The sequence below is a fragment of the Vidua chalybeata genome, chromosome 13, assembly GCF_026979565.1.
Source record: "Vidua chalybeata isolate OUT-0048 chromosome 13, bVidCha1 merged haplotype, whole genome shotgun sequence".
NCBI lineage: Eukaryota > Metazoa > Chordata > Aves > Passeriformes > Viduidae > Vidua > Vidua chalybeata.
The window spans coordinates 4,159,502-4,173,374 of NC_071542.1; the positions used below are offsets into that span (position 1 = coordinate 4,159,502).

Here is a 13,873-nt window from a genome sequence, read left to right on the forward strand (position 1 = left end):
GTAACAGAAATTTTGAAATATAAGAGAATGCAGGAAAAGCTGAAGAATTCAATAAAGCTACTTGAACAAGGAAATAGCATAATGTAGATCACTGTTCTATGAAAAAGAGTAACTATATTAAGAGATAAAGAGAGAAGGAGGAAAGAAAAAATGGATTCTCATATATGAAAATTGCTTAGAGTTCAGGTTAATTTCCAAGGATTATGTAGTGATTAACAGGAGATAACTGAGGAGACCCTGCAGTGTATATCACACAGAGTATCAGATCATCATCTCTGGAATAATGAGCACACCACACTGGTAGCCCAGCTTCCCAACTCACCCTTCATTGCTTCTGCTGACTGGATAAGCTCTGTGACAGCAGCTGCAACCCGCTTGGAGAAAGAGGCCAGCTGATGCTTTAGCTCTGGAGTTGCTTTTTGAAGAATCTAGAGAAAGAGAATGCACATTAGTGAGGATTCCAGAATGCTGGAAGATTCCCAAGGCACTCTAGTGAAAGATTTGTTTTGTATAGCAATTGTCTGCGAGCCCAGTGAGAAAACTGTAACTGTCAGTGAAGCACTAGGACCAAAGGCTTACACTACAATGTTGGATGCACACCAGGAAAGTGGCACTGTCCCGACAATGTTGTTGGAAGTTCTCAATCCTAAATCTAGGAGAGGATTATCCAAAACAGAGGCACATGTTTGAGTATCTGTGAGGAATATGCAGCTTTAGCACTCCATTCTCAGGTATTTTAGTCATTATACTTTTGCATCAGGCTCAGTCTTTTCACACTCTTGGAGAGAAGGTGATTTTCAAGTACTGACAGAGTGGTTCATCCGTATTTCTGAGGGACATAATTACAGAGTCCTGAAAGTGCCAGTTGCCTGTTCTGAAAAAATCAGCAATGGTGAACACAAGGGAAATGCTGAGACTCTCAAATAGAAAGAAAAGATAAATATCTCTGAACTGAATTTGCATCAAGTGTTAAACTGTGCTTCTTCAAATGAAAAACACTAAGACACTCTGAGAGTGAAGTTGAATTCTTTCACTGAACAGGAACATATGCATTTTTAATTACCATATTGTAAAGAAAAATGTTAAGTTCTGGAAATTTATGTATACTCAAAAGCTCCTTCTGAGAGAAGAGTGACAGACATAGATAGAGCTTTAAGAGCAAAACAAATGGTTGAGTCATTAAAGTCAGATCCAGGTGTGCATCTTCTTAATGTTTTCAGAAACTCCCATGCAAGACTCTCTAGGTGCATACTGAAAACAGATTGTATCTATTTGCCAGAGTGTTGCCATATTGCAGTCAAATGCATAACCCATTTACTTTGACAAAATAAACTAAACCATGTTATTTTCCTAACTTTGCCTAGTGAGAACTCTGCAACAAGAGGAATTCTCTCTCTCTGGAACTGCCATATCGACATATGTGTGTCTGGCCTCCTGTCAACAAGTTTCCACAGTAATCACAAGTACACGAATCCTCAATAGCTAAACAATCTGCAACACTAACAAAATATAACAACACAGTTATAACCAAAATTTATACACTGCATAAACTCTTATCATGGCAGAAATTGAGCATCTCAAGGGTTATCTTGCAAATATAAGCAAAAAGGTCAAAATCAAAAATGTCAAGAAACCACACAAATGTCCTCAGGACTATAACAAAGAATGCCATTTTTTATTCCAGTAACTGTGACACTAGTACTATCTGTGCTAGTGTTGACAATATTGGAATTGGAAAAATTGAGCAAATTTTAAAACTAGGCTGTAAAGAACCAAAACAGAGTTGTTTTAAAACCAGTTAAGAACTGTCAGCAGTCTCATCCCTGCAGTCCATCCCTCATGGACAACCAAAGCTCCAGACTTCCCCTCAACTCAGCATGGATCAATACTGACCAGGATGGAGCATATGGATATGCAGGAGGGCAGGTTGGTCTTGAACCTCACTAGTACAATTTACTAGGAGTTTTACTAAGATGTGCAGGCCATACAGCTGGAATTAGTGTGTTCCTGGCCCTACCCCTAGCTAGGTGATTAGTGGAATAGTCCTTTGAGCAAACAAGTCACTTTTGTGCCACTTGCCCAATGCAACCTCTACACAAGTTAATACACTGGCTTAAGAAATTTTAGATACAGCCTCTGACAACTCTTGCACCTAAAAAGTACCATTTTCAAAGAAATATGGCTGCTGAATACCCCTCGGCACCCCTGTGTTGAGGCACCCATGCAAGCATGCCTAGCCTGACCACTGAGGGTATAACTGTACTTACTGACAACTGTATCACAGGGTGCCAGATGGACCAATTAGAGATTGCAAATCCCACATGATCTGCATTTCTGGAGGTTACAAACTAAATGAGATTGCAGAGCTAGGGGTTCTAAACCACCAGAGTTTTCTAAGGCAGCCAACACTGAGGAAGGGGCAGGGGGTGATACGAGGGGGCAGAACTTGCTTGTGGCTTTAGGGCACTGAACGTAAAGAGGCTTATGGTAAGTAAGGCATGTTCCATTTTATTGAAATAACAGGCTCCTGACTTAGCAGAGAGACAGAAATAAAATGAGCAAGACTTGATTTAAGTTTTTGGTCTGTTCTGGCACTTAGTTTGAAACACATACTGCCAGCGTTCTAGAGGTCAAATCTGAAAAATTCCTCACAGTCCTCTAAACTAAAAATGGATCAGACATCTAATGTTAAATCACTTACTGCAATACAGCTCTACGAATTCCATTAGCAAGTTCCAATTTTTTAAACTATTTTACCTGCTAGTAGCAAGCACAACTTGTGACTGTACTTTTACTTTATATATAAATGTCAGCGAGTTGATGCAAATAATTACACATGTTCTGTTCTCAGCAGAAAAACTGATTTGGGTTTGCTATTCTACTCTATGGCTGCAAATTTCAGTTTCAGAGACTTCAACATGTCAGCTGAGAGCCACGTAAAAGAAATTGCTGGTCATCCATGAAGCCGATTGCTGATTTAAGTCTTCTCCAGAAACTTCAATATCTCAAATATTAGTTCAAACACATTTTATTGCTTCCTACAAAAGTAATAGCAACAGAAGAACAAATATTATGGGATAACTAATATATTATGTGATAATTACGTATAATCATGCAAAGCCCACTGATAGCAGGATTCATGAGTTTGGATTTGAGTGTAGATGTTTTATGCAGAGCTTTGGGGGTGGCATGTCTGATGTGTTGGAGAGTTCTTTGTGAGGCAGTGCTGGCTGGGGATTTTGGGATGGCTTGCAGTAGGTGTGGCTGTGAGAGGCATGTAACAGTGCCTTCATAAAGATTGTGTAACCTCTTCAGTCTGGGGGACAGGCCTGTGCCTCATAACTCTAGTGTTTATTGTGGGCTTAAAAGAATGCTGAAATGTCTTATTTTAATTTGTTAGGGACCTTTTTTTAGGTTCAGATCGGTATTGCTTCCAATATGATCCAGAATGCAGCTCCATTTAAGTACTCCAATATTCCTTCTGTCTCACAGTTTGAGATGAAGTATTGAGTTTCCTTTAGCTTTCTCTGAAAGAAACTTCATAACTTTGTGACAAACTGATAAAAATGTGTCACTAGCAGTCACTATAGAAAGAGAGGAGGGAGATGACTCTCCTTGGAAGCAATGCAGTATATGCATGCAGATGACTCCTCACCAGGAGAACATGCTCCAGGAGTTCCAAGTATCCCAGGGTACATTCTGTTCCAAAGCGCAGGGCTCTCTCCCGAACTTCTTCACTCACATCTGGGTGATATGATGCTTGCTGAGGAGGCAAAACAACATTAGTATCCAAAATGGCTCCCACCAGAGAAGATCAGCACAGAGAGATGGCGGAAAGAGAAAGGAGGAGATTTTTTTATAGTGTGCAAATGAATTTGAGCTTAAGGGCCGGCCATTTCTGTTGTAAGTAAATGGTGCTGGAAGAGCAGCAGAGCTCCAGCTCTGTAAAGGCTCATTAATGGTGTTAGCTTGACAGAGATTTAACACAGCAATAGCAGTGCTGGAACCATCTGTTTAAACACAGAGAGAAGCTGGAGCAGACTCAGGCCTTTGTAAGGATTTCCACTAAGTGTAATGTCTGGCATCTAATATAAGCCCGACTAATTAAAGCATTTTATTTTTAATAAAAAGTAAAACCTGCAGCCTCTTCAAGCCTTGTACTTCCTACAATAAACTTCCAGGGAACTTTTTTATTGAGCAGAAGTACCACTTGTTGCCAAGTGGAAGTTCCCAAAATGCATAGCATTTCCTCTCACAGAACAGCTCCTTCCATTCCTGCAGCCTCTTTTCTTGCGTTGAGATGGGGATTATATCACAGCTCACTTATTTTTGTCCCTTCCTGCAAACCACAACATCCCGAGGCAGGGCGGGCGCTGGTCTCTGGGCTCCCTCTGCAGGGAAGCTCGGGTTGAGCACAGGACGGAAACGGCCCGCAGGAGCCAGCTCCCCCTCCTCATCCCGCCAACACCCTGGCTGAGGGGATGGAGATGGGAGGAACAGGATTGATTTTCCTCATCTTCAGCATACTTCAAAGGAGCTGCCGAAGCCCAGAAAGTTCAGAACACTTTTGGTTTTTTTGAAATTTTCAAACAGGGCAAAGGGCCTAGTATTTCTTATGCATACATTGTAAAGCATCCTAAAATGTCTCTTCTGCACTTAATTATTACTGTAAAACAGGGAATTAGAGCAAGCATCTCTAGGAGGGAAGTATAAAGTTCCTTCTGTGTTTTGCATACGTAGCCAAGACTGGTATCAGAGTATTTTGGGAGCATTTTAAAGGTTCAGTATAAATTCTATATACTTCACAGCAGCCTAAAGAGGTGACAGAAGTCATTTTAGGAAATAATTTCTGTAACCCAGGAACATCCGAGCATCTCACTGCACCAGTCAGGACTTGCAACAGAAATGTCTTCTCCTCCAGCACTGGGCAGAAGGTCTGCCCAAACATCTCAAACTGAAATGTGTCTGAAGAACCAGAACACATGCTGAGGTTTCCTTCACTATCAGTCCTCCTTTTCTCTCCACATGCTTTCCCAGCAGTAAGGCAGCCAGCACTACCTGCCTCTGGTACAACTCCTACTCCTTCAGCACCACTGGTGCCTTGTGGAGGAAGGTGTGTAGGGGGCTGTTGTGAGCTCCCCCTGGAGCTGTCTCTTCCCTGGCTGAACCACAGCTGGGATGTCTCCTCCCACGGCCTGTGCTTCAGCCCAGGCTCTGCTTAGCTGCCTCCAGTGCCACCAGCAGCAGCCCAACCAGTGCTGAGAAAAGATGAGTTGTTTCCCTCTGACACTGCCAGTCTACTGCCTATGGAATGATCAAAGTGATTGCTCACTTCCATTGCTTCCTATGGGTTTGATAGGCCTTTCATACTTGCTTCCTTTCCAACAGCAATCACTACTGCCGAAGTGATACTGTGCACCGGTTAATTATGGCATTATTTTATACAAATACACAATAAAAAAAAAAGAAATTGTTATCTTAGGGCCTGCTCTAACAGTCAATAAATGTAATTGCAGCATTTCCACTGACTTTAATGAGAGTTGTCTCAGTACATCCCACAATAAGCATCCTTATTGTCTTTTGAAATAGCATTTGCTTGTAAGAACTGAATTAGTAATGAGCACTGTAAATTCATCTACAGCAGACCAAGCACAGGCATCTACATAAAGTGTTAATTCAAACTCCTTATACTACTTGCCTTAGGCAAGAAGCAATTAAATAGAACTTATATTCAAATTCCTGACACTGGGGAAGTCAAAGCTATGTTCTGTACAATTCTACCATAGATCATATACATACACTTTTGTCTTGGTTCAAAGAATATAAAAATCTGATAATCTGTCAGTGCTATTTCTACAGAATACCTTAATATCACTATAAAACCTCTCCAGTGTTTGTCAAATATCACAAAATTCAAGTCTCATTGCATCACACAGCATTTACAGCATAGCAGGGCTAAGACTGCTGGTTCCTATCACCACAATTCAAGGAATGTGGCTTATCATGGAAATGTCACATCCACTAATCAATTTGTAGAATTAATAATATAAGATTCATAAGACTCTGAGCAAAATTTGTAGGAACAAGATTTTCTAAATCAAGTCTGGTTAAAAGTGTGCATTTAAAATATTTGTTAAATGATACACCTATTTTTGAATACATTTTAAATAATGCATAAAATTAGTATTCTTGGAGACTTTTATTCTTGTTTGTCCAATAAATGCTCTTGGTCTTAAGAAAGGAGACTAGATCTCAGGCCTTGGCACTGTATCATTACAGCAAGTAAAATGATTCCAGCCCTTTTCCTTCTGAAGACTCCTTTCTTTGTGAAAGCAATTCCCTGGGAGATCACAAAGGCTTTTCCAGCATCCCAGACCTCCACTGTTCCATTTACAGGAAGTTTCATCCTGTCAGCCACTTGCCACTTACAATGCACAAACCACTCAAAATCATTAAATTAACTGGGAGCAAATGTAAACATAAAAACAAAACAAAACAAAAAATGTTCATAAATAGATGTTCAAAAGTATGTACTGGGCTGTGCATGCATGGAAGTGTTTTATAACATTACTAAAACCAGATGATTCTGTTCCTGAGAATTTGCTGTCTGTTTGGAAAGACAAATCAAAATCTAAAGCATGCAAAATGGTGAAGAATTGTTAGACACTAAAAAACCTGCTACAAAACTAAGTCAATATAAAAAGTTTCATTCAATGGTTTTGTATAAAGGCAGTTCTAAATTAGAACTTGCACTTTTTAGAGAGGGTCATTTTTAAAACAAACATAACCCTTCTGTTTGGGCAGTGTTAGGCTAAAAATCAGTCTGGGACTGATGCAGGCACTTAGCATATGAGCAGATACTGAAAATCAGACACCACACAGAGAGTGAAGCCGCATTTAAAAACACTAAAAGCAATTCTATAAGAGAGCACCATTATTTCACTGTCACCTTCCATACATGGAAAGGCAAAAGTAAATAACTATGATATACAGGCAAAGGCAGTTTACTATAGTCACTACTGAAAATCAAAAGGAATGAGATCTTCATAATCCCATTTTTTAATCATTTATGCCTAGATTTTTTTATAATCAGAACAAGGCCTTGCAATAAAAATTGCACACATTTTTGAAAAGCGCGAAAGATATTGAGCAAACCAACAGATTTAGTCAGGGGGAAAAGAACGACTAAAGATTTCTTTCACCAATACTTTCACTGTTCTAGGATACTGAAATTATATTTGTGACCACAGGAATAATTGTATATTCTACTACTTGCACAAATTGTTTGTCTTTTGACTGGAAATTAGGAAATTTCAGCTCAAATAAAATTCCTCATTTTCACAAAAAGAAAACAGTGAATATTAGTGCTGGGGTTTTTTAGTGTGCATGGCACAAAAAATCCTTTCTGAGAGAGGTTCCCTTAAAATTATCTTAACTTTCTCATATGAAAAGCAGAAAACTGAAAATATGTAATGTTCTATGGATTTAGAGGTACACAAACAAAAAAAGATCAATCTCAGGCAAGGAAGGGAATCTTTACCTTACAAGATGTTAGCATGTCAGCTACTGCTTTGCGGCTCAGATTTGCTGTAGCAATCACATCCTCCTGCCTGCATGAGTTCCCAGCTGCAACAGCTTTGGCAGTTGCCATGGTGATTCCTTTTGTCATCCGGATTGATTCTTCAGGTGATGATGTCTTCTCTGGAACCTCACTTGACTGGAACACCTAAAAGTGAAAGCAGAAAGAGTCTGATACCAGTCAAGTCAAAGCAGAACAGCCATGAGAAAGAGACAGCAAACGGAAGCACCCTTCGAACAGCAGGAAATTAGAAGCATATTTGGAGTATTTGGATATCATTCCTGCTTGTCATAGGCCTGGATCTGATAAGCCTGCTCACCTACAGAGAGGAACAATAAGCTGAGGGAAGAAGACAATAAAAAAGGTTAACCCGTTCATCTCATCTACATTTAACTACCCACAAGATAGTTACAGGCAGCTGTTCAGAGCCTTACCAGATGAAAAGAATTATTGTTCATTTCATTATATTCTTTTCTCATCCTGACTGCTGTTTAGGCTGGTCTCACATGGGGAGATCCTTCCCCTGCAAAGGCTGGACCCTACCAAGTGGTTGTTGATAGCACAGAGGAGTAGAGACTGAGAACATCACCACTACAATATTCAAATGTGTCTTAAAAAAGCAGAGGTGGAGCCTTGTCTCTTAGGCTATATTTAGTCTCCCTTAGAAACCTGAAGATAGAATTTTGCAGGGTGAATAATGTGAAAATAGTTCAAATTACCTGACAACACACAAATTCTGGAATACAGGAACTGTGGGAAGATGTAGGTAAGAAGAGCTGCGCAACCTTACTTCGATTGCATATTTTCTTTTCCTGAGCTTTAGTCTGTATTTTCTTGCCTTTCTTTTAATGTATAGCCTGTATTTGCTTGCCATTCTTTTACTGTGCAGGGACAATTTGGAATGCACAGTTAATCAGGTTTCTTGACCATACACAGTGCAACCTAAGCAGGCTGGTGGTTTCAGAATGCAAATGTCTGGACAAAAATGAGCCTGGTCTATCCTGTGCTCCCAGTTAATCAGTTTTTCACTTCCTCTCTCCAGAAATAGAAGCAATGTTAAAAAATGAATTCTAGTTATACATGTGAAGACATCCTTCAATGTTGCTCAGAGTCAGCCCCTGGAATTTCAGATCAAGCCTGACACATTTTCTTCAGTACCTATGTGCCACCCTCTGTTCTCCCCATGAATGAGATGACAACATCACAACCAGAGGTCCATCCTTCAGCAGTGCTGACAAAAGCAAGAGGAACATTTCAAACAGACCAAGCAAACTGAGAAAGACGTGATAATGCACAGTCCTCCAGTGACAGATGTGAACATGTTTTAGCTCAGAGTTACAGGATGGGATGTAACAGCCAGGCCTTCATGAGGACACAAAACAGTAACTTGTGAGATATTGTACAGAACATGCCTGATCAGGTACTAGATCAGGAGGTTTTATGACTGCCATATGAATTCACAATGACTATAAACAGGTATTTTAAAAGAAAATATTTTAAAATAAATTTTCTCATTACAACATCTTTGCTCACACAGTGAAAACTGGATGTTTGATGGAGGGGATTTGACGAGACAAAATGTTGCCACAGTGTAATTATGGTGTAAGAATTACTAATCCACAGCCTATTTAACAAAGCATTTCCTGCTGAAGACTGTGTCTACAGAGTTTTTAAAACAAAAATGGACTGTAAGTAAAGGAATGAAAAAATCAGGCTTCTTCACAATCATGCAGGTATTAATTTATGTCATTCATTATTATGCTAGTAAAAAAAAACCCCAAACTATAAGTTTATGTCTTAAAGAGGAAGGAAAACAATTGTCATTGTAGAATACCTAATTTGAGAGAGAATTCCACCTATTAACTATTATTAATTCCTACTTATGCAGGATATCAATAGCAGGCCATGTATCACAGGTACAATCATTTCATAGTAAGGGAAAAATAGAAACAAGTTTGAATGGCAGACACAGTATGAGAGTGATGTTGAGGAGACACTACCAAAGCCAGGATCAAAAAAAGTGAACAGCACCAGATCAGAAAACAATATCTGTACTGAAAGCTTAAGGTCTAAAGAAAAAGGAAGCAGTTGCTCCCAGCTTCATATAAGGATACACTTGCAAAACCCACTACAACAATTTAATTCTGTACCGTGAGCTCCTGTTTGATGTACTCAATTGTGGCCTCAAGGGCTCTTGTCCCTCGAGTAGCTTCATCTTCTACTGCTTTAACAGTCTTCAAGAGGGATGTGACATTTGTTACCATCACCTGAAGAAGAAAGAAGCGAAAACAATAACATGTGAATCCTTCCTCCTGTTTTCAGAGATGGCAGGGTATGAAGCAAGGCAAGCTGGGAAGCATTGTTACCTCTAATAGGACCTAAGAGACTTCATGAATTCTACTTGTTACAGAACCAAACACCAACTCCTGTATTGGCCATGATACCATGATAATTAAAACAAATAAAGGAGTTTTCAGGCAATCAGAAATTGCTGAAGTTATAGTTCCACATGTTTATCAAATGTGATTGCACAACCACTTGCAAACAAAATTTAAGAATAAGGTTTTACCTTGGCAGCACCTTTCAGCTGGTACATGGATGGATCATCTGCTGGTTTGCTGGCAGCTCCTTTGGTAGCTCCAATGAGATCAGAAAGGGCCTTTGCAACATCCTTGATCGCATTGATCAGAACAACCTATGGAATGAGAAATAGCTATAAGGCTCAGGCAATAAAGTGTGTCTGCAAGAGGGTGTGATTTTTAGGACACAGTTCAACAGTCTATGTCTTTTTCAAACATCTGCAATATGCTCACCTGCCTCCATTTCACTGAGATCCAAACAAAAAAAACGTGAAGAAATATTAGGGATAATCCACACGAAAAAGTTGTAAAGATAATTGAAAAACAAGACACGTATAGCTGGAGAATGGCAAGAGTTTGTCAGCCTACAAATAATATACAGCACAGTGCAGACATAAGCTGGGTGAGCAGCTTTAAAGACCTGCAAGCTCTTCAGAATAAAAACAGGATGAGCCAGAGTTCCAATCACAAGTTAGTAAAAAATGAACCAAATACTTTGCCAGAAGCATCCCAGCTGGAACACAGCAGTGAAATGAAAGCAGAAGGGTTACACAAAGGCCTGAGTAGTTCTACTCAATACTTGAGCCTTTTGACTGTATTCTAAACAAGTGATATCTGAGTAAATCCAGAAAAATCCCAGAGGAAATGAACCATATTGTGTTCTTAAAAGTGTTAAGTCACACAAAATTCTATCAAATGAAAACTGTTCTCTGTAAGAGTATCAGAAAATCTTAAAACATCTCACCTGTGTTTCAGGATCATCAGATCCCAAGCTAGCTGCTCCCAATTTTACTACTTCAGCAAGTTGAGTGATGGTGTTAGCTGAAGACTGAGCTGCTTGGGCCAGTTTGTCCTGACTTGAGGCAGCACCAGAAACTAACAATTTTGTGTCTTCAACTAAAGCCTTTGCTGTTTTCAGGATATTTTCCCTGTAGCAAAAGAAGAGGAAGCAGGGAAGGAGTGGAAAAGGAGAAATGGGGAAAAATGTGTTGTCCAGTGTTATGGTGACTAACAGCTACATGAAAGAGCTGATCTAAATCATCATACCAGTGTCCATTCATAACATAACACAGGTCAACGGTGTAAGTTTAAAAAAAAAAACAAACCAAAAAACAACTATTAAAACAGCAGCAGAGCATTTGGGGTAAATGCAGGGCAGTGTAATAAAATGAGCCCATCTTGAAAAGAAAGAGATTGGGCAGTAGCATCGGAGAGCATTGTATTTGAATACTAAAAGAAAATCTGGCCATGCTGTGAGAAAAGTACCTGCTGTTGAACATCCATAATAATCAGCATATTGTAAGAAAAACTAAAGTAATCACAGGCAAGGAAGGTAGAAGGAAGAATGGCAACAGGAACACCCATGTGTCCTCGTCAGGGTTCCCCACCCCGTCCCACCCGTATCCATGTTTTGACATGTGAGGACAATAAATCCAAAGCAACATCTGGGTAAAAGAAGAAATAATTTTGAGAATGCAGTTCATAAACAAGTTAAATCCCGGGTTTCCTATTTCTGTTCTCACTCCTCTTCCTCATTCAATTTCATTCACAGGAATCAAAAAAGGTAAAAATTTATCTCCATGTCCCAGTCTCTTCTGCCAGTCCCACTGTTTCCCTGGGCATGCAGTCTTCCATCTTTTTCAGCAACACTGACCTGTGATCTGCAAATGATTCATTGTTCTCAGCATTAAGAGTTCCAGCAGTAGCAAACATGATAGTGGTGTCAAGATCTGCAATTATCCCAGACACAGCACTGGCTGCAGTAATACAGGCTTGTGTGCCTTTGTTACCTGCCTGGAGGGCAGATAAAACCAAAGAGACCTAGAAACAACAAAAAGCAACAAGGCGGTCACTGAAAGAAAGTTGGTCCTGTGAATCATTACTACTCTCTTTATCAGCTTTAACTTTAATTACAAGGCACTGTCTACCCCTGTCTAAATTTGGAATTGTTAGCACTCCTGGGTTACATCATGAAACTAGTACAGCTGAGAGCACATTAACACAGGCTGAACCAATGGTGTTTGGTGAGATCTGAAAACTGCTGGCACCAACTCTCAATGTTTATGTCCAATAAAAGGAGAGAGATGCCATCAAAAAGGTTCAACAAAACTATGCAGGCCATTTATTTGAAGGGGATGTTTCCAAGGAACAAGAAGCCCCAGAGACTCAAGATGCGGTTCTAGGCAGTTACTTCTGGCCTAAAAGGAGAGAACATTGCTGCATGAAACCATATGTCACTGACCAACTTCACAGTAACTATGGCCAGGGAGTGCCTCATGAAGCACAAGCGCCATCTCACATCTTAGGATATTGTTATGGACCAAACTCCCTCTGATGGAAGGCTGAAGTTTTACAAAGCCTGAGGAAGGACTAATCATAGGCTAATCCAGCACACGAACACTGAATGCTTGAAAGAGAAGCAAGACCTTTGGGTAATTCAGACACTATTGTACTACAATGCAAAGTTAAAAGAAACAGTTTCCTGAATCCAGTTTGACTGGTTTACTCCAGTGGAAGCTGGATAGACAAACAAGGAGTAACAAGGAAAGCCGTCTTACCTTTTCTGTGACAGCACGAGCACATTCTATCAACTCCCTTTTGGTGTAGCTGTCTGTAGGGCAAATCTGGAGAGCTCCAGCTTTTTGCACAAGAAAAATACACCCATGGCCAAGTTCCTGCACCCGAGTCCTAATCTGGAACCCAATCTAGATGGCAAAGAAGACACAGGGAAAAAGGAAGAAAGAAGAAAGCAAATAAATAAATGTCATGCTGGTACACTGTGTCGACAGAAATGGAAACACCGTCTCTCTCGTGAATACCAATATTCTGCCCACCACTATATCTTTTCCAAAGATCAGAAAAAAAGCACAGATGTAAATCCATCTACATGTGAAGCACAACCCTATAAAAGGTTCCCTGATGAAACAGGGCAGGAATAACCCAGAGTCTGTGAAAGAGAAGGTGTAGGGCAGGTAACTGAGTCAAAGGGACATAATTCAAGCACACGCAACTTGACATTTAAACAACACTGTTGCATCGTCCAGGACCACCCTGTCAGCATGAGCTGTACTCGAGGTATGTGGAACAGGTAAAAAGCACACAATACTGTTCACTGCTGAAACTGGGTCAAAAAGTCCATAAGTATGTGATTCTCTTTGCTTGGTTTTGAACCTTGCACAGTCTTCACTCTCCAGAATAAATCTCATCCATATGCAGCAGTGAAATGGGGAAAATCTTGCTATTAATGCTTATGATTTATTAATAATCCTACATCCTAAGAGCTGCGGTCCCTGTTTTGAAACATGGTAGCTGTAGTCCCTGCATGTATGCCCTCATTCCAGTGTGATTTGGGATTAATACATGAGCAGGAATCACAGCCATTAGTATCACAAACGGAATTATTTTAACCTCAGGCACAAAGTAACATGCAGAAATGGTAATTTGATTTAACAATATTGAGCCAAGTGCAAGGCATTGCTTTTCACATCCTACTGAGCACAAAGCATTCAAATAAGTGTATCAGCAGGATGTGTAAGCACAAAATCAAAAACTCTTTAAAGGACTTTAATGTAGATAATCTGATACATCTGGAGAAGGTAATGATACCCTCTACCCCATCTTGACAAAGTTTTTCTATGCTCCAGTAAGAAGAGAGGGATGAAAGGGCTGTGCAATTGTGCTCAGAGAAGATACAGCAACTCCCACAACAGGTTAA

General features: G+C 40.0%; 1 protein-coding gene across 1 annotated transcript in view; it reads right to left on the reverse strand.

Moving 5' to 3' along the window:
• Positions 1-13,873, reverse strand: part of TLN2 (talin 2) — a 138,429-nt gene that overhangs the window by 16,663 nt on the left and 107,893 nt on the right. Inside the window, exons 46-53 of the mRNA XM_053954916.1 lie at positions 12,717-12,863; positions 11,813-11,979; positions 10,904-11,087; positions 10,149-10,274; positions 9,730-9,846; positions 7,541-7,726; positions 3,656-3,763; positions 323-428 (exon numbers count right to left, since the gene is read on the reverse strand). Of these exons, the coding sequence (XP_053810891.1) occupies positions 323-428; positions 3,656-3,763; positions 7,541-7,726; positions 9,730-9,846; positions 10,149-10,274; positions 10,904-11,087; positions 11,813-11,979; positions 12,717-12,863 (1,141 nt within the window). The remainder of the gene's footprint in view (positions 1-322; positions 429-3,655; positions 3,764-7,540; positions 7,727-9,729; positions 9,847-10,148; positions 10,275-10,903; positions 11,088-11,812; positions 11,980-12,716; positions 12,864-13,873) is intronic.